Genomic DNA, 27,199 nt, shown 5'->3' with positions numbered 1-27,199 from the left:
TTTCAGTTTTTATACTCTACTAACAGAGATGCCAAATCTCATTGCTGCCCTGTGCTGCTGTTCCAGAGGCAGAGAAAAAAGAGAAAGGAATATAAGTTTTGGAATAGCTTTTCATTTTAGTTATGGATTATGCATTTCAGGTTTTGAAAGTAAAGGCTACTCGTGGACTTCTGGAACATGCTTTTCTCTGATTGCCTCTCTGTAATTTCTCGTTATGTCATTCTGAAAATAAATTATGTGGACATGCTAGGAATTGCTTTCATTTTGTACCTTTAACACATGCATACAGACTCTAAACAATTAGACAGTCCTGTTGCAAGCTTTTAGAGAAGCTAGAGTGTATGCCAGTGCTTACAAAGTGTCACGTGAGAAAAAGCAGTATTCTTTCATTTATGCTTCTTACAGTCTGTTACTGGAAACTCCTTTCTCATATTACCAAAACTCAAACAAAAGAGTGAATAATTGCTGGAAAACTCAGGACAAAAAGAGTTTGGGGAGTCTTGCTAGCTTTCTGAATGTTTCTTCTTAAACTTCAGCATCACGGAAAGTATCAGTACTGCTACATGCACAGGAAAGTAAATCTTTGGTTTTAAGCTTGTGATTCCTACAGTACTGCAGAGCAAATATGAAGCTTGCTTTTCTGAAGAGGGTATGTAGAAACGTGGGCAACATCAGAGTGCGGGGCCTAACAGCCACTGGGACCTAGGCTTGTAGCTTTAGGGCAATAAACTCCTTGAGAGTTAAAGAATTAAGCCGATTTTAAGAGCTGGTTAAAGGATAGTACAATAAGTACAATCATACTAGTCAGAACTACGCGTTTTTCACGTCATTTAATCTATATGAAATTTACTATCACTTTCCCACTCAAGGGGAAGCTGGATGAGAATCAAAGTATTGAATTACTGCTGTCTTGTCGTGAAGTAAAGGTTGATCAGGTTTGAGCCAAAAAAGATCTGTTTCTTGGGTGTGAGGAGGAAGCATCCAGTTTGTTGAAATTTGGGGACCTGACTTTGTACTGTGAGTAGTTATACCTGAAGCTGTAGAGGCATTATTGTTCTTCCTGTGTGTAAAGAGCCTGTAATAAGAAATTGTTTCTTATATTGAAAAAGCCAGATGCGTAAAATCTTCATATATTCTTAGAACTGAAGATATTTCTTTTGAAGAGATATCTTGAACAGAATCTGCTTTTATGAAAAAATTATTCATCTGGTAGTATTTTTAAAAGCAACGCACTGTTCGTATGCCCTTTCTGTACTAGCTACAAAATCGCCTTGGTAGAATTGAAGACCAGCCTGGCAGCTCCACCTTTCAGAGACTATTTTGAGGAACTTTGAAGAAGGTGTCATCGGTTTTTGGAGGTTTTGTTTGTTTGATTTTGGTTTTCTTGGAAAGATTCCTGAGAACTGGTTTTCATTTTAATTCCATTTATGTCTGAATTGTTGGGAATACAATAGTAGAATGAGGTAAACAGAAAGCTGGTCTACTGGTTGAATGATAGAGGAAAAAAATCTTTATGTTGTTAGTGTCTGTGACCAACTCATCAATGGATATACATTGCTGGCTAAAAGAAATGCCAGGTTATAATACACATTGTATTTTTTACTAAATTTTTAAAAATTTAATTAAAAATAAGAATGCAGCTACGGTGTACCTGGTGTCATTCATGCTTTTTTTTTTTTTTTCTCAGTGATGACCTACTGGAGGATTCAGACAGTGAAGAGCATTCCAGATCGGAATCTGTGACAGGTAGGTTATATCTGATCCATATAATAGTTTAGAGGTCAGGAGGGGAAATAGTTCTTCTCAGGCTTTTAAAAAACCCCGGTCAAAACTGATGATGTTATATTCACTGTATTAGAAAAAAGGAAAAAGGGTGACCTTGAAAGCAATGCTAATATTGAAGTCACTGATTGTGTGGTGGAAAGATTACAAACAGGAGAAAAGAGAACCCCTACTTTGTTGGTTAATAAATGTCTTATTTGACAACAAGCATTGCTTATCTTGCTGTCAATAAAACACACAAACCAAGTTAAAAGAACTTGCTTAGAATGGGAACAAATTACAGCTGTACAAAACCCTTTAAATTCAGGGGATTGCCAGAGAGAGTTCCTGTATCTTGATTGTTTCCCTGTGGGTATGCACTTTGATAGAGTATTTCTCTTCCTGAATAAAGATTTCATATGGAAGCAGAACAGTGCTATGCATGGTGTTCTTGTGTTATTTTCTTAGAGGTTGAATCAGAAATTTTTCTGGGAGGGAGGATCACATGCGTATTTTCCATAATCCAGTTTACATCTTTGAGTAAGGATCAGCAGGTGGGGAAAAAAAAGAACATGTGCGTGTGCCTACACACAAGGAAATAGACTTGAGATGTAAAAAGGATTTTTTTCAACAAAAATATTAGCAAAGATGCTGCTCTGTCATTTATGCTTAAGTCACCTCTTAATCTGGGTTTGTACAGTGTCCTCTGTAATCTTTTAAATCTCTACATTAGTTAGTTGAACTCTTCTGATTAATTGTTATTATTGCAGTACTGTTTAATTTGATCAGGCTATCTCTTAAGTTTTTACTAGGTTTTGTTTTATAATAGCTTGGAGTTCTTTCTATTAGGTGGTCTGTGACATCGTGGGAAGTATGAAGTTTTAGAGTAAAATGACATGTTTTTCAACTAAGATTGGAGAATGAATCTGCAGAATTGCAGATTTTTGATGGCATTGAATTGTCTAGGAAGGAAGGGGAATAATATATTGTAGAACATTAATTGAGTTGGTTAGATTAGTTGGATTTCAGTATGGTGGTGTAGCCTAAGTAGAATAATTGATAGGAAGATAATGCTGTTTACTGGGAGACGTGTTACAAAGGCTAATGTCCTGTTCCCTTTACTTTCACTCTTGTTGATAAAATTAGGAGAACCATTAGTCTATGTGGAAGGAATGTTTCTGGGCCTCTTTTATTGTTTCTTGACTATCAAATCTTGAACATACAGAATATTTTAACATATTGAAACTGTAGAGCAGTGACTTTTTGCTTAATTATGAGGATAAGTCCATAATATATGCAATATGATTCCTTTTTTTTGAACATATGTTATGTTAAACATTTTTGTTTTAAAGGGCATACATCACAAAAAGAAACTATGGAAGTCAGCCTTGATATAACAGCTCTCAGCATTCTTCAGCAACCTGAAAAACTTCAGTGGGAAATTGTTGCAAATGTTCTGGAAGACACGGTTAAGGATCTAGAAGAACTTGGGGCAAATCCCTGTTTGGCCAACTGTAAGAGTGAAAAGATGAAGGAAAAACATCTCGAACAACACAACATTCCCTTTCCTTGTTTATTAGCTGGAGGTCTATTAACGTACAAATCACCTGCTACCTCTCCTGTTAGCAGTAACTCTCAGAGGTCACTGGATGGCTTAAGTAGGACTCGAGGTGAGAGTGTCTCGGAACAGGGCTCAACTGACAATGAATCCTGCACTAATTCAGAACTGAATTCCCCTCTGGTAAGGAGGACTTTACCTGTATTGCTGCTATACAGCATTAAGGAGTCTGATGAAAAAGCAGGAAAACTCTTTTCACAGATGAACAATATTATGAGTAAAAGTATACACGATGATGGTTTCACAGTTCCACAGATCATTGAAATGGAACTGGACAGTCAGGAACAGTTGCTGTTACAGGATCCCCCTGTGACTTACATTCAGCAGTTTGCAGATGCTGCAGCCAACCTAACTTCTCCGGACTCTGACAAGTGGAGCTCCATGGTTCCCAAGCCTGGGACTTTGGTTCAGTGCCTGCGTCTGCCAAAGTTTGCAGAGGAGGAGAACCTGTGTGTAGATTCAATCACTCCTTGTGCAGATGGAATTCATTTGTTAGTAGGACTGCGGACTTGTCCTGTCGAATCTCTGAGTGCAATAAATCAAGTAGAGGCCTTGAATAATTTAAATAAATTAAACTCGGCACTATGTAATAGAAGGAAGGGGGAACTAGAATCAAGTCTTGCTGTAGTGAATGGCACGAGTATTGATGTAATCCAACATGAGTCACCAGCAGATGTACCAACTCCTTTAATAATTCAACCTGAACAGAGAAGTGTTAGTGGTGGATACCTAGTGCTTTTTAAGATGAATTATGCCACTAGAATAGTCACTCTAGAGGAGGAACCGGTAAAAATCCAGCATATCAAAGACCCCCAAGACACAATTACCTCAATGATTTTGCTCCCACCGGATATATTGGATAATCGAGAGGATGACTGTGAGGAGCCTGTAGAGGAAATACAATTAACTTCTAAAAATGGCAGTGGGAGAGAGAGAAGATCTGAGATCTCTACTCTTGGGCACCTGGTAATAACTACTCAGGGAGGATATGTAAAAATACTAGATCTTTCGAACTTTGAAATTCTGGCCAAAGTGGAGCCACCTAAAAAAGAGGGCACTGAGGAACCAGATATGTTTGTCTCTGTGATATACTGTTCGGGCACAGACAGATTATGTGCATGCACCAAAGGTAAGACTTCACTTTAAAAATGTTTTTTCATGCTTGATTTGACTGTATTTGGATTATATTATAGAATGTGAGAATCTAAGTTTCAAAATAGTAATAAGCAAATTCCATTGAATTTATGTGCAGTTTACTTCCGTTATAGGGAGCATGGACTCTAGTTAATTCCTCATCTTAAATGTGGATTTTAATCTCTAAAATGGGAGTAACTCTTGGGTATGTCCAGTGTACTGGTAACCTTGTTCTTGTAGAGGCTCAGATTTTCTTAAATCCAAAACAAATAAAAGTGATTCTTGTATGTAATTATTTCTGTGCTAGAGATCCACATTTCAGAAAAATGTCTCCTGTCTGTAATTGGCAATATTCAAAAGGGTAGAGAAGATCATGCTTTTATACTTTATTCCAGTGATCAGTTGTATCTTCTTTCAGATAGGGCTGCTGGTTGTGCTTCAGCCTTTTGCAACTGGGATTACACTTTCTTGAGCATGAGAGCCAGACTATCTATGCAGGATTGTTAAATCTTTTTCAAAATGGACACAAGACATTTTGGGGGAAGGGAACAGGTAGGAGGGGAGTGTAACTCAAGTCCAGGCAACTGCTATTTTGTAGAAGTCCCTAAACCACCACACACCTCCCCACTTCCTTGTGTCACATTGGGGCAGTGGAAGCAGCTCTGGTTGTCATCCAGCTGAGTTCTTCTGTGCACCAATGTCTCATTTAGTTCTCTTGCACTTGAATGCAGCTCTGGTGGAAACGGTTGGTCTCTCAGAGGGGCTAAGCTGATGGGATGGTTCACACATTTCAAATGAACTCCCACCAATATCATGTTGAACTTTATCTCTACTAGAAGAATTTAAATTGACACATTTCCTCCTTTCATGGTGGTGTCATGTTGATTATACAGTCCTCCTATGAGCAGTTGTTAAACACAAATGAGATTTACCTGTTATTTCCAACAGATAAAGTCAAGCTTATTGCAGAAATCCCATGTCTGTTAAGGGTCCTGTGTTTATCACTTACCTACCAAGAGTTTTAGCAGTGGAGATTTTAGATTTGCTTTTTTGGTGTGGATGAAAAATCACATGTTAGCAATCAGTATTTATGTTTGCAGGAAACACTCGTATTTGCTAAATTGTTCTCTTTTGGTAACTGCTTTTGAAGAAATGTCTATTAAGCCATTTTAGCTTTATTTAGTAACGTACACTTTTTCCTAGTTAAAATGGAACTCTAACTGAAAGGTTAATTGCCTTTGAAAACTGTTAGTATATTATATCCATGTCATAATGTTTTTACCTATATTTTGCTGATCAAACTGCAATCTCATTTAAGAAAATCCAAACCTTGGTGAGGTTTTTTCCTACAGAATTGTATACTATTCATTACTTTCTTACATCAAATCTGTTCTGTCTTTCTTGTGTTTTAAGATTAATGGTAAAAGTTAAAGGCCTTTTTGTTACTGTGTCTGGTACTTTGCCATCCAGTGTTAACGTGTATGTTAATTATATTCTTGTAGCATTTGGTATTATCTAAACCTGTTTTGGGACCTTGAGTATAAGATATGCAAGTCTGTTGAGTTGGGAGCATTTATTCTGTGTACGTAGGAGTATTTGTCTCTTCTGCCTAGATAACCACCACCTCTGTTACTGACTGGAGAATACTTCATCTTCCTCATAATAGACAAGCACATCATTCTGCTTTTTCAGTAAATATCTCTGTATTTTTTCCTCTCTGAGAGTATTATAATATCCATCCAGTAATTTATAAATAGCTTTGCTGTGACTTCTTTTGTTCTTGCTGCTTTTAAGATGACTGAGATTTTGGGTTTTTTCTTCTGTCGTCCTGTGTGCCACAGGTATCCTTCTGCCCTCAAGTTTCCTCTTATGAATATAGTACTTTGATAACTCTTCTTTTTTTTTTTTTTTATCCATTGATTATTCTTATCATTCATTTACACCCACTTCAGCTCTATTTGGAACTTGATTTTCTGCTCTGCAACCGAATTAGAAAGAACTTTAGAATTCATTATTTTCATTGTTTAAATGTCTTTAGAAGCTTTCAATTTCTGTTCCTTTTTTAACATTTCAGTCACTTCTCCTGGTATTATTTTTCTCACTTTTGAGAAATTAAGTCCAAAGCCATCGTAAATATTTAGGGACCAATGTCCATTAGAAGTCTCGATTTCAGGGTCTGATACTAGATACGTCTGAAGCCTCAGAGTTCTAACGTTCATGCCAAAATAAGAAGCTTTGTGAAGAATGACTTGATCTTAAATGTTTATAAATAACTGTACTGCATAAAATTCAGGAATATTAAAAGAAAAAGCAAACCAAAAAGCTCAACTATTACTATAACTTTTTTATCGAATATCTTATTGCACATTTGAATAACTTGATGTAAGGAATAGGTTTTGCATAACTTGTGTTGAATTGTAATCATCCTTTAATCTTTCTGCTGTAAGTGAGTAAAATTGCTTGCTTATCTGCTAGGCGGCTGAAGATTTTTTTTTTTTAATTATTATTATTCTTTTTTCTTAAATGTAGTTTTCTTAGGCTTCTTCCAAAATCACTTTGAGGTCTTTGCTGCTCTATATTTACTACCACGTATGGGATGGTGCCTGCAGTCTGACAGCATTAGGAAGATGTGTGTTGAAAGTAGAATAGCTATATTCACTGATGTATTCAGCGTTAATCCTTCTAGCAAGTAGCTTCTACTGTTGAGACATTAGTGAAAATGTTAAGTAGAAGATTCGGAACCTCCGTGCACTGGAAATGCTTGGATGTTGTTGGGGAACTATTCAAGAATATAAGCTGAGCAGTATATTCTTTCCTGTTTACTTGCTTGGATGGTGGGAGTACGTGAAGAGGTATTTTAATGTCTGAAAGTTTTGGATGCACAATAGCCTTTTTTTTTTCTGCTACTCCTGCTTGTTGACATATTATTTTCATTGGCAGATCATATAATATTCCCATAGCTGCCTTTAAGATAAAACTGAAAAGAAACCTCTGTGTGAAAGGTTTTTGAGTGGTTTTATGTAAAGATGTTTTAGACCTGCATTTGACATCATCCATCTTTATGAGTTGGGAATAATTATTCTTATCCCATTTCAAAATGTTACCTCTTGGTGTCAGCTTCAGGTGCTTCTCTGTTTCTGCAAGGATTACCTGGAGTTGACCTCTGGGGGGAAGTGTGCAAGTATATTCTTGGTTCCAGTTCTGTTAAGCAAACATAGTGAACTTCTAATCTCTTTGTATTTTGCTTTCTTCTCTTCCCCTTGGCCAAGGTAGACAATAGTTAATATCCCTCTTAGTAGTGCTTTGTGTGTTATTATATGGGGGTTTTAAACGTTTTGTCTTATATTATTAATATAAAACAGCTTAAATTCTGCTTTTGTAGCATCCAAAAAAAGCAAATTCTTTATTATAAAACTATGCAGTAGGCGGACAGGTATTGTTTTTTAATAGGGTTACAGCTGTAGGGTGGTCTTTTGATGATATTTGAAGCCTATTGTCTGGTGTTTAAGAAGATCAGATATAGTTAGTATTGGATGCATAAATTTCCAGAGCTACAGTTGTCACCGCCTTCTTTATATCCCAGTTTTCATCTAATTATATTTCTTTTTTTAAATTACAGTCCTACCAAAAATTACTTAAGAAAACGATCCACGGTATACATGCTACTTTTTTCTTTTGTTGGGTTTGTTTTGGATTGTTTCCTTAGTTTAGCTGCTTAACTGCGTTTGCCACTCAGGACATTTTGTTGAACTTTGCTTTAGAATATGGAATGAGATGGAAATATCTGAAATGTTCCTTTTTTTATCTAACGTAAAGGTGCAAATCTCTGCTTCTGTTTTGTTTTGGCAGTTTTGAAAATTGTGCATATTTGTGTTTCTGGGAGTATTTTTAAAAAGATCATTAAGAATTGTCAATTTTCTGTCTTTCACTGTTACTGATGTTCTTCCTTGTCAAGTTATGAACTTCAGTGTCTGAAGCTTTCTGAAGAAATATTATTGAGTAGGAAAGTGAGGTGGCATTTCAAACAAATGCTACAAGAAGTGGAAATGTTCAGGGTGTTGTGGTGAAGCAGGTACTTTCCTGCCAGGCTCTCTGATTGAGTAGATGTTAAAATCTGTATGATCTGTTTGAGTGCTTGAGTTCCTTCTAGTGAGTGAAGCATTCCTGGACTGTGCGCACCTGGAATTTGCAATCTAATTCTTTCACAAATCTGGTTTTTGAATGTCTGTGTTGAGTGAAGGTTTTACAGTAAATCATTTCCCTGTTGAATCCTGTTGAAAATGCTAGTATTTGTCTTTGCATTACATCTAGCAAAAAATCTCTCAACAGAAAGTCAATTTGATTTTTAAGAAGTGGTTCTTCAGAAGTTCCCTAAATTCATTTAGTTGTATTTTCAGTTTAATTATTATTTGGAAGTAGTTTGGGGAAAAGCAGGGGGGGAAAAAAAGAAGTTTTTCTACTTGTTTTTCATCATAAGAAAGAACAACTCTAGCACTTTTTTGTTCTAGCAGTTCTCTTTTCTGCCTGTATTGCTTCAGAGCTGACAGACAAAAAGACCCAGCTCCAATTGAAGTTCCATAATCAGCTTCTCAAACATAGTGAATCCTAGACCACACTGGATCAGTTCTTTTGATATTGTCTATTTCTGAATTAGTCAGAGTTGGAAGCTGTAAAAGAAGACCACGAACACTGGATGTAACCCATCATGTACAATTGCATCTTATTGCTTTACACTTTCGTTTATAAGCACTTTTTTCTTTAGGTGTCTGTTTTGTGATTATTCTTTTTTTAATATTCTTTTTTATATACATAATTCTCCTGAATTCTTGCCTGCAGTGTTACATTATAACAAGACTTTTTCTAGTCACTCCCCTTTGTTGGAGAAAGTGTTTTTTCAGACTGGAGCTTGGTATGTCGAAAGTGAGTTGTCTATGCTAATATTTCTTGTTGCAAGCCTGGCAGAACTGGATGGCACTTTCATACATTTGAGAATTGATTCCCCCAAATCTTGTACCTTTCAGTTATAACAGATTTCTTCCTCTTGAGTTGTATATAGTGTATCAATTACTCTCTGTAGCTTTTTTCTGGTTTTGTTTGGATATCTCATTTGTCTCTTCCATGGCATTAGGCTTTGTCGGCCTTGCATGGTGGTGTATTTGAAGTTCAGGAAACAATTTAGTGTTTTCAGTTTTCTGCCTTCATAGGCAGTGGGGTCTAATGAGACTGGGGAGAGGTTGAGTTTTTTCCACATCAGAATTTAGTGTTCAAAGTGATGCTAAGAGATCATCAAGTCAGGATAAATTACACTTACCCACTCAGAAGTACTCCACTGATCAGCCTGTTTTCAAAGATCTTCAGCGTGGAGATTTAAAAGCCTACTCACGAAATTTCTTCTTCTGCATACTGTCCTTGATGATGGTTTTTTTTTTTTTCCTAGTGTTTAGCCTGTATCATCTTTGCTGATTTGAGTCATTACTGTTGTATTATCCTTTATGAACATGGAAAAGAGGTTGCTTCAAAAAAAGAGGGGAAGACAGAGTTTATTTAGGTACTGTCTTCCTCCAACCATTTATCTCATTAAGCTGAATATCTGCAATTCTTTTAAACTTTCCTCAGGGGCTTTGAAAGAAAAAAAACCCCTTACTCTCCCCTCCCAAAAGACCTGCTCAAGTCAGTCCACATGTTTCTTGATGAGATATCCCAAACCAGGAACAGTAATCCTACAGATGTCTGAATGGAACAGAAGAATTCCTTAGGGGCTCTGCAGTCTGTACATACCGTGTGTGTGTATACATAGTGGTATATTTGCACTTTTGAGCATGAAATTGAATCTGGTTTATCTTCTGAGTCACAAGAGCCTCTTTTATGGAACTGCTGGCTATCTGATTTTTCGTCATCCTGTAATAGTGCATTTAATTATTTCTTGCTAGGCATAGTAACTTTCACTTGTCCCTATTCAATTGCATTCTATTTTTTCATGAGCTGGGATGGAATTTTACAGCTGAAATCACCAAGAATAGTGTAAATTCTGTTGGAGTGATGTTTTGGGGAAGCTTTCTTGAGGACTGTCGTGGCATTTTTCAAGCGTTCTGAACTAGTATATTTAGAGCTAATCCTTTCTCTACAGCCCAGTGGTGAGATGAGGAGGACTATAAGTTGTTTAGTGGATACTTTGCTGTGGTATGGCTTTGTTTTCTTAATTCCTTTAACTATTTGGGTATTGTTCAGCTATGTCCTTGTGTTGTGATTTGCTATTGACAATTGTGTCACTCTCCCAGACTCCTGCCAGACTGCAGGATATGTTCAAGATACTGAACATTTCACCAGATTGGCTTTGACTGCAGTGGCCTAGTCTCTGACATGTTCTCTAACTTGTGCCAATGCTGCTTTCCTGAAACCAATAACTGTTTTGCCAGAAGGAAGCTTGGGATTTATTTGGATGGATTTATGATTCTTATGTTCTGTTTGTATATCCCACCAGGTTCTTGAGTCCAAGCAAATTACAGATTTTAAATACAATTCAGAATTAAATTAACAATGTTTTGAACGTGTTACCTGTTATTTTCGGAAAGTATAATGATGCTGGTTCCCAATTATTCTCCTTTGTGATCACTGAGTAAGTCAGTGTCAGCTTTCATATCTTCTTGGTAGTGCAACAGAAGCATTTATCGCCTCTGTCAAAGTGATGCAAGCAGAGAAGTCTTCAGATAAACTGCTACTTACGAAGTTTGCTACCTGGCTAGAATTAGAAAGCACCAGATGAGTCACTGTTCAAGCCTAGTAGTGCATACCATGAGACAGTAATAATGGCACACCACCCCCCCCACCCCCCCCCAAAACCAACCAACCAACCAACAAAACCCAACAACAACAAAAAAAACCAAAAACCAAACAAAAAAAAACCCAAAAACCTGAACAACAACAAACCCCAAAAAACCCAGCATTGGCTTGCACGGATTTTTTTTTTCCTGGCACTTGACTATAGAAACTATGGTATCTTTGAAACAAATAATTAAGCATGCATCATCAGAAGGTTGTCTTTGGACGTTCTATGACAGCAAATGCCTCCTTTGTGATACAGAAGGAAAGCTACCTGCAGGGTTTTGGAGAGCGTGCATAAGCACTAATAACTTTATAGGCTAATACTGTATAACAGAAATTCGTTATAAACTTCTTTACAGAAGCTTTTTAAAAACAAATATGAGGAAGTGAGATATTTCAAGTTTAGCACAGAATTTTTCTTGGAAAAGTGCTGGAGTCTTTCAGGAATGCAGGGATTGTGACTCTCTCTTCCTCTTGTATGGATAAAATGGTAAGGATGTTTTTTGCTGCTGTTAATTAGTGACAGAAACTCAGAAACTTGGTTTGAGAAACAAGATTTTGGTTCTTTAAAACCAAACCCAACCCAATCATCTACAGAATAAGTGAGACCTTGGCATAACTTTCTCTTAGGAAAACCCACAACTTTCTGAAGTTCTTCAGCATTTCTCCTGCTGTGAGCCGTAAAACTTTCAGATGGTGCAAGTCATGTTGAACTTCCATTGCATGAGCGTGTACTTCATTTCCAGGACAAGAGATATTCTGGTTTTGATCGTTGAGATCACTCTGATCATTGATCTTTGAGCAGTAAACAGAACGGGAAACAAACTGAGGTTTGGCTTATTACCAAATGAAGCTGTCAAGGTCTGTGTTTTCTAATGTGTCCCTAATTCTCTTTGTTTGAGGAAAATTGCTCATTCGTGAGCTGTTTAATTTCAAGGAAACTCATTATAAGCGTTATTTGCCAGAACTACTTTTTTCCCCTCCACTCTTGGGATCTACTTGGGATGTACTGTTCTGCACCAGGGGTGGGCGGGTTGGGGCTGAGAGAGGGGTGGTGCAGGCTTTTACTGGATGTCGGTGAGAAAGGCCCCACCAGCAAATGGCTTAATGGCTTAATGAAATAGCTGTTTTAATAAGATAGAATAAAAAGAGAAATATAGATAGTGAGAAAATCTCACATCCCTTCAGATGCTGGAAGCCCTGCTTTCGTGCAGCATCAGCCAGACCCCGGGTGGATTTTCCCACATCACACTGCGCAGATCCTGTCCATGGAGAGGTTCTTCCTTTTTGGTCATTTGAGCTATTATTTTCCCCTTTTTATTCTGTCTTGTTAAAACAGCTGTTTTATTAAGCCATTTGTTGTCTGGCCTTTCTTATAGAGATCCAGAAAAAAAACCTGTACCAGCTCTCTCTGTGCCTCTCAGGCGTCTTCTCAATGTGCCTCTCACATGCTCACGGTCTGCCTCGCTGTCCCTCTCTGTCGCCCTCTATTTCACTCCCCTCACCTCTCACAGTGCAGAACATGTCCCTGCTGATTATGCTTTTATCTTGGCTTTTTATTATATATATTATCTCAAGTTTGTTTCAGATTACCTGGGTAATTTGCATAATCGGGTTTTTAATAACATCGGTCAGATGCTGAAGGACAGTCTGTAATCAATTTTCAGAAAAGCTATGGAAGGCCTACCCTAGGATTTTCCTCTCTATTTAAATCCTACTGATGAGGATTTTTGTAACTTCTGAAACTGTTAACAGCCCCCCCCCACCCCCCCACCCCCCCCCAACCTTATGTAAAATTGAGCATTCCTTCTTGGTGACTTCTCTGTAAATGACAGAATTCATCTATGTATATCTGTAGCGGTGAATAATAGGCAACTTCCTTGAATGATTTCAAGCTTCCATCAAAACATGGTGTCCATTGAAAATTTTGGACTTGCTGTTTTGACTGTTGACCTGATCAGTGTTGTAATTCCAGGGTTGAATAAATAATGTGGAGAGCCCCTTCGTTAGGAGAGTTCAGTGGGGAAGTGATTTTTCAATTCTCAAATATTGAACTTTGAAAGGAAATTTATGCAACCTGTACAAATGAGGTGGTGTAGGCCTTCAGTTGACATGATGGAATACTTTCTGTTTAAAGCATGATTTGGATTATGGAAAGTGTCATAATGGTTATGATTTTGGGTTTCTGTTGAGGTTTTCTTAGTTAATTACCTTTTAACCTACCTCCGCCCTAATATTTTTCCTTTGATGCCATTCACAACTGGAGTCAGTGGTTTTGTAGTTCTGTTTTGCATTTACCCTGAAAAAATTTGTAGAAGTAAAGCAAAATGAGTATTCCTGTTACAATCTTACTGGTTTCAGGTCCTGCATAATTACTGTCATAATTCTGTAGCACTTCAATTGCATGTCTGTCTTGTGAGTTTAGCTGTAAGCCTGTCTAAACTTGCTTCTTTTGTTGTCTGTGATGATTTCAGGTGGAGAACTTCATTTCCTTCAGATTGGAGGGACCTGCGATGACATAGATGAAGCTGATATACTTGTAGATGGATCCCTTTCCAAAAGTGTAGAACAGTCATCAGAAGGCACCAAGCCCTTATCTAACCCTTCTAGTCCAGGCATTACAGGTAAATTGCACATGTTTAAATGTATCGTAAGTAAAAATGCTTTTGTAATTTTTGGAAGTTGCATATTAAGATGATTTTGAGTTATTTAATAGCATGCTGCTTTATACTTTTTTGCTGCCCGGAGTTGGAGTTCTATAGTTACTTTATGTCTATCACTGGTTATGTACAAGCATAACACTTTAGCGGTTCCTGATTTAAAAAAAAAAAAGCCTTTTGTATAACTGATTGTTTGTCCAACCTCTACATGTTATTTTAAGTGTGGCAGACAGGGAAAAACAGGTAATTGTGCAGGCACTGAGCTTCCCTCATAGTTTAATTAGGCTTGAGGCCTTTATTTGGAATTAAAATCATATGTTCATTGTGTAAAATTGCCTTAAAGGTTCCTGCAGAAGCTGTACAGCTCTACTTAATAAAACTGTACAAAACATGTATTCATCAGGTATTGTTGCACACAGTGAACTTTATGCTGTCTATACTTCAAGCAGTACAGATGCTGTTGATAAATTAAGCTTATGATGTGATTTTTGGTTTTAGCAGTTTGTCTGGGTTGAGCTATGCTCGAATTCTGCATTTACCTACTAGTTTCCTTCCTGGAAAGGTTGTCTGCCCTTGGACACCAAGATATAATTGTTTCTAATTGTCCAAATTCTGTTTTTATCCTAAACATCATATTTAGGTCTTGTCTTTACTGCAGTTCTCATATACCAGTCCTGCCACCAGTCTGCTGCCTTTTGTGGTAGCCTGGCCCATTAGGTAAAATAAGGAGTTGGGTGAGAGGGTTGTTCCTTATGTTGCCAGGTAGAAGGGGAAAAATGTAAGGGGCTCCTCCTGCTTGTAAGGGAGAACAGTGAGTATGCAGGTTATCGGAGTTCCTGTGTGGGCCTCTTGATCTTTTCTCAGCCCTTATCGAAGATGCTTTGTGTAGAAAACTTGCTACTAAAACTTAACAACAAATCTAATTCTGCTGAGGAAGGTTTGAGTAATGCTGAGGTTTTTAAAGTGTGTGTGTGTGTATTTGTATATATGTGCGTGTGTATCTCTCTCTCTCTCTCTAATCTTGCTTAGAGTTTTAAAGGGAATTGTTTATGAGAGAGCTGTGAAACTACTATGTTTTTCATTTTGTTTTAACCTGCAATTGTTGAAGATACAGACACAAAGCATAATTATTTTAGTTGGGTTGGAGTTTGGAGGTTTTGGTCACGTTGGGACAGAAATAGGGATATACTGGGAATAGATGACCTAGAATATAACATGCAAGAATAATATAAAGCATGAAGATAAAGCAATGATACAATGGAAATAAACTATTCATGTAGCTATGACTATTTCAGAGAAGTGATGTTAATTTTGTGTGTGCGTGTATGTGGTGGGAGTGTTTTTGCCTGCAGCTGCAGAGGACAAAAAAAGCTGGGAGAGGACTGAGTGGCAGTACAGGGACCATTTTGGATCATGGCATCTTTGTTGTCAACAGGCTACTTGCTGTCTTTCTCCCCAAACCCCTGCTTGCTGCCAGCCTTGTAACACTTTAAGTTGTGTTGTGCTGCGTGTGTGTCACCCCTGATTTTACTCCACAAAAGGCAATCAAAAGAGGGAAGGAGAAAATGCTTTTTGTCATAAGATTATCTGTAAGCAGCAGTACAGCAGTTGCTGTCATCTTCTCTGCTTTGAGGTCTGAATTTCTCCTGCTCCTCCAGAGCCATTCCTGAAGTTTGAAAACCACCAAGAAATAAACCGTTGTACATATGTGAGTGAAAGAAGTCTGTGGCTTTGTTCTGCACCTTTATTCTTTTGCTAATGGCAAATAAAGCAATAAGAGAGTATGAATATCCAGAACATAGATGTGCTTCAATAGATGCATTCCCTGTACAGTAGCTTATCAGCAGATTTAAGTGACTTCCAATCAAATGGTAAATTTGACTAACCTGATGAATCAAATTGATGATCATTATGTTTAAATTCTGCCAGTACTGTAATGGGCAAATTTTTTTTTTGTTTTTTTTTTCTTGTTCTCCTCCCCATCCAGCCTTCAGTATAGGCTTGAATATGGCTTATTGGAACAAGAAAGGGGTTTACTTATGTATAGACTTTGAAGTAGCTATATCTTTAGATTGTCCACAAGCTGCAGGTCCTCCTTTAAGTAGTCATATAATTCAGAGTGTGTAGTATTGCTTGATCTTGGTTTGTAATGGTTTCCAGAGAGTTGTTGGATACACAGTAATGATCAGATAAATTGAGTACTGTTTTGCTGTGGCATCAAACTGAGCCACTAAAAGCTGTGAGAGAAGCTTAATAGTCATAGCAAGCCAGTGCTGAAATGAGGGGGCTGGAGGGAAGAGTTGAAACCAAATGGTAGTTGCAGAGCTCTTAGTCTGAACTATGCAGGTTAAGGATACTAAAGTCAATAATACTGGATTCTTAGCATGTAATGGGTAAATGATTACTAGGACTGTGCAAACATTTTCCAAGTAATGAAGCTGTCAGCATGTATATGGATCATGATCAGACATTACCCCCAACATTTGTAACATCAGTGTTGCTTCTCTTTTAAGCAAAGTACTAAACAGCAGAAAAAACGTTTTCTTCCACTTTTGTCGTAGCATGTTTTTCAGAGACATAGCTCAACAGAAAGCTTTCTGTTTGGGGAAGTGAACTCCTAGGTGGATCTGACCGAGCATAAAGTCTTGATCTATATATCTCGTTCACAGCTGATGGCAGGCACCAGCAGCGTGTTTTTATGAAATCACTTTGGTGTTCTCAGAAATTAGGTAAAAGATGCTGTAGTCAGGATACAAACCACAGCAACAAGCACAAGCTTTTGTCCATATATTGTTCATATATATTGTAGGTTTTGTTTGTGTGTTTATTTTTCTCTGTTGTTGGCATTCTGGAATGCATTTTTTAAACTTTATTTTCTAGCCTGCATTTACAACTTGGATACATTTTAAATTGTATTGTTTTAGAAGGAAATATGTTAACCTTACTGAGCCATAAATCTTAGATTTAGATTAAATCTGATTTAAATCTTAGATTTAAATCTTAGATTAGGTTAAAATTATTATTTCCTTGTAAGGAGCAGAGGGGTTTTTGTGGTGAAGTGATCTAAAATAATGCTTTTTTTAGAAGCTAATTGAAAAAGAAGATTAGTTTTCCTGAGCAGTTCAAAAACTCTTTTCAAGTTTGCTATTAGAACTTCAGCTTGTCATAACTTACTATTACAATATAACAAAAATAATGTAATTTTGCAAAAGAAGCCGAGTATACTTGACAGCACTGGAAAGTTAAGTCCTTCGATTTTCAGTTTTGGGGGTTGATACCACATTACATGTGGTTGGTCTGAATACTTTGAATTTGTAATTGTTTCTGTTGGAGGGGGAGGGAGAATGAAGCAGACAAAATCTAATCTACTCGAAGATGGAATTGTTGCACAGTTTGAGCTATGATCTCACTTCTCATTGCAGTGTCATCTAGCTAATGAGTTCACATTTGGCAGTAAAAAAAAGAAGGTGTTTGCTGTATTATTGAAATTAAATTTGCAAAGCATTTTTAATTTCTAATCTCTTCAGTGTTTTCCCACTTCCTAGATTGAAAAGTAGAAATCATAGTTGTTGGAATGAGAGTGAATTTTTTGCCTGACTTTGGGTATCTCATCTTGAGCTTCTCCACTTTTCAGGAAGAATTACATGTGCCTTTCTACTCTCAAGCTGGAGGATGTAATCTGGTTATTATTCTGGTTTCAACTTGGCTTGCTTTGCAGGATAGTCTCCAGGTTCAGACTTTGCTGGGGGGAAGTATTTGTGTTGGTGTATTTAATTCCCCCCCCACACACACACCCCCACACCCCCCCCCGCTGTGGTGGTCATAGTAGTAGTCAGATAGCAAACTTTCTCCTTTTAAAAACCGTAATTTCTTTACAACTAAAAGATTTTCTTCAAAATGCATTTTTAGGAGAAAATGCTCAAAATGTAAGAAAATTGACATTGTGCATATTTTTATTTTCCCTCAAGTTTTCAATTTTTTTTTTTGTCTGAGGAAACCTAATTATTTTTAGAGTTCCTTTGTAATGTTTCTTTAGGTGTTTGTCTCCCTGGGATATTTTAATTGTCAGTACTTCTTCAATTAATATCCTTGTTTCCTCAGGACAAGACTTGAATATGAAGACAAGAAGATAAAATACTTGTCTAGGCCGAGTGTCTTTTAAGTGCATTACATAAAGTGTGTTTGTTTTTCCCTTACCCCTCTCTTAAGCTAAATTGGGAGCCGTCCAAAACATCACCATCCACCATAAAACAAGCCTATATTGATAAGCAGGTGCCAAAGTAATGTTTTAAACAGTGATAAAAATGTTACAATTGCATAGTAATTCCATATGTCTGTTTTCATGAAATACAAAACTTTCATAGGTTTTTTGTCTGAGTCAATAGAGGTATTAAAAAAAAGTTTTAATCAGCTTTACATCATCAAAGTATAGCTGGCTAATTACTTTTTCCTGATGCTTCTGTTTGAATCCCAGACAGCATGCTCAGAGCTCTCAGCACTTAGAAAATTTACTCCAAAAGAGCTGTCTTCAAAGGATACTGTCTTCAAGGCTAGAGTTGTTTGCTTGCTTGTGTTTGCGTTTTGTTGTTGTTGTTGTTGTCGGGTTTTTTTGTTTGTTTGGGGTTTTTTGTGGTTTGTTTTTCTTCTTTTAGAAATGTCGTATAACATGTAGTTAGTTTTATCTATAGCAGTTTGGATATATTTCAAACTGTTTATAGGATGTTCTGGAAAAAAAATCTATGTAGTAATTAACGTATGATCTGTAATTATTCAGGAGTTGACCTTTTGGTGGACCAGCCATTTTCCCTTGAAGCACTGACATCCCTTGTGGAACTGACCCGTTTTGAGACCTTGACGCCACGGTTTTCAGCCACTGTCCCTCCCTGTTGGGTAGAAGTCCAGCAAGAGCAGCAACAAAGGCGGCATCCTCAGCATTTGCACCAGCAGCACCATGGGGATGCAGCTCAGCATACTCGAACTTGGAAGCTACAGACAGACAGGTAGGTAGGGTAACAGTGCAAAAAGAATCGTGTGTATTGCTTAGCTAGTTCGTATAGCTGGTATAATCACAAATTTCATGCAATTTAATTGTTTTTAAGTAGTGTGCATGTTTAAGAACGTGTACTTTCAAAGATAATAATCCCTATTTGGTAGTTTGCATTATAGGTCTTTGTGAGATTGCCAGAGTTGCTTTAGTGGACCTTGAAACAAATTGAAAAGTCGGGCTTTGAATTTGTGTTTTTTTGTTTGCCAAATGTTGCCATTTCATTATATAATTAGACAAGCACATTTGCCAGAATTACGGATATTCTTGATTGTTTCTATAAAAGTCTGATTCACCTTTCTTATGCATACACACATTCTTAGTGCATTTTTTAATTGGAAAACGCAAGCAGCAGCTGCCAGTATGACTAATTAATTGTCCTAAATGAAATCGTATTGTAATTTATTTTAAAATGTGAAGATAGAATCTGGATTTATGTCTGTTCATGTCAAGTTAAATCTTTTATAAGTGAGACACTTACTTAAGCCAGTATAGAGCCCTAATTATTTGTGCTAAAATTTGGCAATATTTTCATTGAAATGAACTGTACCAACTGTACTAACTTAGTTTTTTACACGTGGCATGAGAACTTGGCATTCCTCTGGGATCCTAAAGACTAGAACAGCATTGTTGCAGTTTTGTTGAAGAGTTGCTTAAAACCTACCTGAAGTAGTTTTGCATAGTTTTTCTGAAAAATGCTTGGAGAAACAAAATATAGATGTAAGTTGTGTCGTGTGTTTTATTAAGGGATGTGCGTATAAGGCACTACAAGATCTTTTGGGTCAGGCTGTCACATCTGTCCCACTGATGTATAAGATTTGGTTAGTAATGTAGAATCTAAATGCCCATACAGTGGAAACAGTGAAATAGCCAAAGGGTGTTAGGGGTATTTCCCCTTCAGTGGTAATTTAACTGAAATGTTAAATTGGGTTAATCCTAAAAAAAAGTACATGAATTCCTAATGTGCTTTGATAAAACAGTGACATCTGAGTTTCCTGGCTTTTTCTCAAATTTATATAGGAAATATTTTATGTATTCATCTTATGCAGACATATTTGAAAATATATGAAAGAAGGAGGAGCGAGGTACTGATGTGCTTTCCAGTGTTTAAACTCTGGAGATGGGTCTGCAGCTCGAAGTTCAATTGTAGTGGAACATCAAACGTTGATGAGGTGTTCTAGAAAAGGAATGAAGAAGTGTGTTGGAAAATATTTTGTAGTTGTGAGAATGATGGTATATTTACATTTAGAACACACTCTTGATTGTGTATTCTTTTAAAAGATGCTATAGATTTAGAAGGGTTTCAAAGATGAGAAAAGTTGCTAAAAGAATTTGCATTAGATTATCAGAGAAAAGTGATATTTAGGATGGATATGCTAAAATATTGAGAAAATAATAAGGAAGTAAATTAATTTTTTTTGCTTCTTTGAAACTTTACACACGAATAAAGAGGATGTGCTTAAACAGGGCTATGAGAAATTAAAAAACTGTTTAAAGGGGAGTTTTTCACTCATCACAGAATTAGATTGTGAAGTTCATTGCCACAGGTATAAGAAGGTCTCTTCACTGTTGGATTAATGTGAGACTTTCATGGAGGATCATTATTCCATACATGCCTATTGAGAGATACTTAAAACTTCCTTTGGGGCATCTGCTGCTGAATTCTGTCAAAAATAAATTTCTGGAGTAGACAAATAACAGTTGTAATTCGGTACAGCAGTATGTGTCATATGCAACATACAGACTACAAGAGAGTACTGCAGACAAACTGGTTTATTACTCATTTCTGGTTTTGTACCAGATCTTAACTTTAACTGGATGAGCAGAATATTACTTAGACTTTCAGAAGGCTTGCTCCTTTGAATGTCTCATTCAGTCCATGCTTTGCATGACACCTACAGGAATACTCAGACATAAAAAACCACCCCCAAACCTCTCCCTGTTTTGCACTGTGCTACATGTTCTCCAAGCCAGAGGAAAGGCATGAGTGATTCTAAATTTTTAGTGTTACATTTGCTAACAGGTTTTTTTCCCCAGAGTTGTAGGATAAATTTTCATTATATTTTATTTACCTGAGTTATTTGTACCGTTGGCTGAAAATTCTTCACTGTTGCTTCTTAAATCATAACCACAAGCTCTCTTCTGTCCATCTTTCGCCACTGTCCATCTTTCCTCCTAAAATCACTGCTTTTCTATGTTGCTTGTTCTGGAAAGCTGGCGTGCCATTTCATGTTGCGTACCTGGAGTCCATTATGAGTGTATTATACTTGCCTGAGGGAGATATGGCCTTCAGGGATATTACTGTAAAAAAATGCAAAGAATTAAATATATTTGTACCAATGCTTAACCTATTTTAAAATGGTTTTCTCCACAATACTCGATGTGTAGCATATTATTTTATTTAAATAACCTTTTTGTAATTTAGATGTTAGAAAAACATCTAACCAATATTTATAGCAGCATACTCAGTTTCTTAGTGTTCTCGGTTACACAATTAAATAATCAAGGCCATCAAAGTTACCACATTTTAAAAAATTATTTATTGATAAATTGAGAAGATCAGGAAGTGCAGTTATTTTAAAAATGTATACAAATGTGACAATTGACGCATGATTAGTTTTATTTGAATTGCTCTTTGGTTTGAACTATTTTTTGCAAACCTTAGTGTATCAAACTATGGAACTGATCATTGAGGGGTACTTATTATCTCAAGTTTACACTTTACAATCTCAAGTTGGCTTCAAAGTGAAAATATGACTCATTAAAAGAAAGCTGCACCCATTTTGCACAGCACAGGCTTCTGAGTGTGCACCTGGTAAGAAGCACTTCTCATCCTGTATAAATTATCAAATGCATTTAAAACAATAATTTGAAACTAGTATTTTGAGTCTCCTGGATGTGGCTGTTGTACCACTGGAAAGTGACATTGTTTAAGACTTACCAGTGGAGAAGGCCAACTGAAGAGATTGCAAGGTAGTTACTATCATGCTTTCATACACTTCACTGATTGGTAGATCCTTTTTTAGTGATCTCCCCTCCCATTCCTTTTTTCCTAGAAATGAGTGACAAGTATTTATAGTAATATGGAAACAGTACTGTAATGAAGGTAGTAGGGTATCTTTTCACTGCTACTTTTATCCGAACATTGATTTGCCCTCTCTTATCAATTGGCTTTCTTCACAAAATTAATGTGGTTAACTGCAGCTTGAAAGACTTTTACTTCGGAAATTCATGTGAATGTCAACTAATGCAAAATAAGTTTTTCTTCTTGTTAAAGAAAGTGTGCATGGATGGAGAATGCACTGGGTAATGCTGCCTGCTTGATCTGAATTTTCTCTTAACACTGGGTCATTGTTTTCGTTTTTCCTGACAGCAACAGCTGGGATGAGCATGTCTTTGAACTGGTTCTACCAAAAGCTTGTATGGTTGGACATGTGGACTTCAAATTTGTTTTGAATTCAAACATCACAAATATTCCCCAGATTCAAGTGACTTTACTGAAAAATAAAGCTCCAGGCTTAGGGAAAGTCAATGGTAAGAAAGAACTTATGATATCTTTCAGAATATTGTTTCTTTTCTCAAACTCATTATTCTCCATGATGTATATTAGAAGAATTGCTTGAAATTGTGTAAATATTTTGGTTTTACTTATTTCCATTTTATTCTATTTCTCAGCATCATGGTCTGTTTTCACTTACCATGTTTGAATGTAAATTGGGGGAACAAACTGGGTAAACAGTTTCAAAATCCTGAATTTTGTACAAATAAAAGCACATAGCTCAAAAAGGTTGAACTGAATTATTGTTCTGTACTGCTTGAATCCTACAGTCATTAAAAAAAATATGTTGTCAATTGTAAATCATCCTAGAGATTGACTGATGAAACAAATGATGCTCTCTTAAGTTCTTGTTATATTTTAAAAAATTAGAATAAATTATTCCAAGTCACAGAAGGAAATTATTTGGCAGTGCCTCTTGGATGCATAAGAAAAAATAGCAGGGCTTTTTTTGATGACAGTAGCTAAAACCTGGCTTCCGTGGGAATTCTCTTATCATCTGGCTCATTAATTAAGCTATGTGAAAGCTGCAGTATGATTTCACCTTTTGTTCCTTGCAGCTTTGACAAGGTAGACCAAAGTTATGAATGCTCTTGCCTTGGGAAGACTCCTAGCTGGACTCTGCATCTTACTAGTTCTCAGGGAACGTGTGAGGGGGTAGCATAAATTGAAAAGTCACTTCTTTGATGTGGAAGAGTTTGTGCCTCCATTGGGATTTTCCTGTGGTGAGAGTTCACTGCATGTCCTGCTGCCCTGTCTGCTAGGGATGGAAGGTATTACATGCAGCACTTCCTTTTATTGAGGCATTAATTGGTTACCTTTATCTGGCCATCTCTTTTTGAAAAGCTTCTAGGAACTTGGTATGTCAGAGAAATCTTGCTGTTGAATATTATTAAATTGGCTGTTGGATATAAAATGTGTTGGGGAAAACAGCAAGCATGATTTTAAAAGCTTTTTTTTACCTTTTCTATTTTTTTTTAAATGCTAAGCAAGAGCACCCCAGTTAAACAAGGGTAACAGAGGTGTAAATTTTAAAAAGGAATACAGGCATACCAAAGATCATTGACATAATTTCATACAATTTCTCACTCTGTAGCATCCCCCAGTGTTCAACAAGAAAAAAAGTGTGGTGGATATGCTCCTTAAAGAAATCCTATAAACTGCTGCTTATCCAAGAAGAAAATATTCTATCATAGGAATATTCTTGGAGAAAAGATACAAGATGGTTTAACAGTTTTAGCAGAAATGCTAGCTGTGGCTGCAGGACAGCAGTCAACAAATGTTCTTGAAGGTTCTTCCTTTGTTTAATTCTTGAAGTAAAACCTTAATTTTAACATGTAGCAGAATTTTGTTCTATCAAATAAAAAAATAGGACAGATAGTCCATGTTGGTCTTCTGAACTGAACCTGCTTTGTTTTTGGCATGAATTTTAGAACTCAGTCCATTTGCAGATCTGGATGTCAGAATTAATCTGAAAATCTTCACCTGTGAAACAAAACAGTAGAAGAAACGCTAAGCTCTTTTCCTTAATGTTTCAGTTTTAAATATTGCCGAGCAACAGTTCCATGAGTTGGTAATTCTTTGAAGACGTTTGATTTGACTGTGAAATAAATTGCCAGAGCTTTTTGTGGATACTTTACAGTACAGCATACTGAATATAAGGCATGACAGAGCTCTTCCAGAAAGTGACATTTCACTTCCTTACATGCAGTGTAGTGGAATTTGCTTTTTTCTGTTATGGATAGGGTGGAGAAAGCATGGAGTGGAGGGCCAGGGTATACACAGGCAGTCTGGAAAGGGCTGGGGGATTTGAGAGCACCTGCGAGGCAACCTTGGCAAGGTCTTTTTTTCTTTTTGATTCAGAAGGATTGGGGAGCCTCAACTAACCAACATCCTCTCAAGTGTTACTGCATTGCAGTTGCTTCCTACCCTTTTTCAATTTCTTGGGTTTTGGAAAAGGATCTTAATGACATTTGCCTTTTTTTCTAAGCACTACGGAGTGAAGTAATAGAATGTTAATGATTTCAGTGTAAGTGAAGGCAAACCTAGGTAATTTATATCTCTGCTGGATATTAACCAAAATGTCCTAATCCCAAGGAAAAGTAATATTCAGGATTGTTTGGTGGCTCTTGAAAAGGTATAAAATCTTCAGACTGAAATTCTGTAAACTCCCCCTACCCTTCCCTTCTCTTCCTCCGTAGGGTGAGAAAGGAACTGAAATTTTAAGGTAACGAGACCTAAGGAAGATCTGTAGGGGAGAGTTTATTTAGTCGTTTTTTGTATGACAGGAACCCTGGAACCAGTTAAATGTGTAGTTTGTAATAACGGGAAGGCCAGAGGCATAATTCTTCTGGTTTGGAACTAATGTTTTTGATCTGGCAGTTAATTCACTGTATATGCTTCGTGTTCATTTGCTTGCATATCCTCTTCATCTATGATTCATGAGAACCATTTAATTAAAAAAAGAGCTGTACTTAAGTGTTACCAAAATAATTCAGCAGGAGCAATCCAGTTATTTTCAGTTTAAATTATCAAACTTTCAATACTGGAATCTAATTACTTAGGAGTAATCTGCAGTTGATTATTAGGAGAAAATAATTTGGGCAGTGTTAAAGGTCATTCAAAGAAATATTTTTTTTAACTATTTGCTGCAAGTTCAGTTGCAATCCTAATATGAAAAACATGCCTATATTAGAAATAGTGTTTTGGGCCGAAAGCTGATTAATTTGCTATGAAAACTACCGCTTCTGTTTTCTGTGAGCCTTAGCAATGTTTATGAAATCTTGCTAATATTTTTATTTTCAGAAGCAGCAGTAGATAGACAGATCACATTTCCTTTATCTCCAGCTCATAATATTGAAGTGGAGAGAAATGGAAAACCAGGACTGGTTGAATTCAATGAAGAAATGCAGTATATGGATGTAGAGGAACCACAATGTAAGTTTTTATTTATCTTGTTATACCTTGTTTAAAATATGAGCTTGCTTTTTACTTTTTTTAATGACATACTGGAATTTCTCTGCAAAAATTTCTCAGCCATTTAAAATAGACTGATTTCTCAGCCCTGTTCAATGTTACCTCTCTAACTGGTCTGTCTACTGTATGAGTTGAAAGTTTAGCACAAACACACACACAAAAAAAAATTACTGGAGATTTTTGGTGCTTAAAAGCAGATTAGTATTTATTTGAATATAGAAATAAAGTAGATTGATATGGCACCTTTCTAACTTAAACTCTTACCCTGTTCCAGCAGTATTTTACTTGGTTTCCTTAGCTAGTTTTAATAGAATTTTTCTTTGCATACCTGGCTTTTGTAGCGACTGCTGCTGTAAACCAAGAAAAATAGACAGCTGGTAAAGAATTCATAACTAGTCATGTTAATTTTCAGCTATATCAGGTTCGCTGTGCCTGTTTTCATAACCTTTTTTGTTAACCAGTACTCTTCCACAAAATCGATTAGAGAGACTCTGAAAGGCAATCAGATTGGATCTGAGTGAGGAGAGCTACAAACTAAAAATTGATAGTTGGAGTGAATCCGTTTCAGAACTATGATTCTTTTTCTTGGTCACTTCAACAGTCTTACTTTACACCTTCTTTCCTTTCATGTGATCAGGCTTATGTAGAGCATGACTTCAAAAGTCCCTTCCAACCCAAACCATTCTATGACTCCGAGAAGGGTGTTGCAAAGCGGGTGGGGGGGAGGGATCAAAGGGGTGATAAAAGAAAAAGCTGGAAGGAGGATTTTCATGCTGAGAAAGAAGCAGAAGATGAGTGAATGATAATTTCAATAATTTCAATATACCACAGGAGAAACAAATTAGTCTGTCTTTTTCTTTTTTTTTTTTTTTTTCCTTTTCCTTTTCTTTTCTTAAATGGTTCTGTCCTGCTTTAGAAAAGACCCAGTGAGAGTTGTGGATCAAAATATCTTGGTTCATCATTTTATCAGCTGTGTATTTTGTGGCTCTAAGCCAGTCAACGTACATATTATCCATATAATATAACTGAAAATGCTTTGAAAACTGTCATTTACCTTTATTGATTTCGCTGGAAAATGGCTTAAAGTGAACCTCAAGTAATTGTTAGGTTTTCGATGTAGAGTTATATGTAGTGATCAGAGTTTGACATGCTGTATTTTTAACCCATGCAAATGATCAGATTTTGTGACTTAATTGTGAGTAATTCAGTTCCATATTACTTATGGTTTTTAAGGTCTTAGATTGTGTCCGTTTCTGGAGGAACACAAGGAAGATATACTTTGCGGTCCAGTATGGCTGGCTACTGGACTTGATCTGTCAGGACATGCTGGAATGTTGACACTAACAAGTCCAAAGCTTGTTAAAGGTAAACCAGTTTATGCTATTCACATGAAGTATGTGTGACTAAAGCGCATCTCTTACTTCTGTAGTCAGACTTTGGTTTGTTTTTATTTTCACATTGACAAATTTTGCTGTATAACACAATAGTGAGTTACCTTTTCAAACGGATGCTAAAGTACTGTAATTAATGTAGTTGAGCTTTGCTTGTACACTATATCTGTGAAGTTGAAATCTGTTTATAACTTGCCCTAGTAAACTATGCAAATTCTCTCTTCCCGCTTCCTGCCC

At 36.7% G+C, this 27,199-nt stretch overlaps 1 protein-coding gene across 1 annotated transcript in view; it reads left to right on the top strand.

Annotated features, from left to right (window-relative positions):
* LOC104082212 (baculoviral IAP repeat-containing protein 6-like) overlaps positions 1 to 26,936 on the top strand; it is a gene marked incomplete at both ends in the record, with an annotated part of 36,037 nt that extends 9,101 nt beyond the window's left edge. The window contains 7 exons of the mRNA XM_009585236.1: positions 1,688 to 1,746; positions 3,114 to 4,508; positions 13,810 to 13,959; positions 18,770 to 18,995; positions 22,413 to 22,573; positions 25,401 to 25,532; positions 26,805 to 26,936. Of these exons, the coding sequence (XP_009583531.1) occupies positions 1,688 to 1,746; positions 3,114 to 4,508; positions 13,810 to 13,959; positions 18,770 to 18,995; positions 22,413 to 22,573; positions 25,401 to 25,532; positions 26,805 to 26,936 (2,255 nt within the window). The remainder of the gene's footprint in view (positions 1 to 1,687; positions 1,747 to 3,113; positions 4,509 to 13,809; positions 13,960 to 18,769; positions 18,996 to 22,412; positions 22,574 to 25,400; positions 25,533 to 26,804) is intronic.
* Between the last annotated feature and the right edge of the window lie 263 nt (positions 26,937 to 27,199).

The sequence above is a fragment of the Fulmarus glacialis genome, unplaced genomic scaffold, assembly GCF_000690835.1.
Source record: "Fulmarus glacialis isolate BGI_N327 unplaced genomic scaffold, ASM69083v1 scaffold35209, whole genome shotgun sequence".
In the NCBI taxonomy this organism is placed as follows: Eukaryota; Metazoa; Chordata; class Aves; order Procellariiformes; family Procellariidae; genus Fulmarus; species Fulmarus glacialis.
The sequence above is the reverse complement of the archived record's forward strand: the minus strand, read 5'-3'. Positions and strand labels throughout refer to the sequence as shown.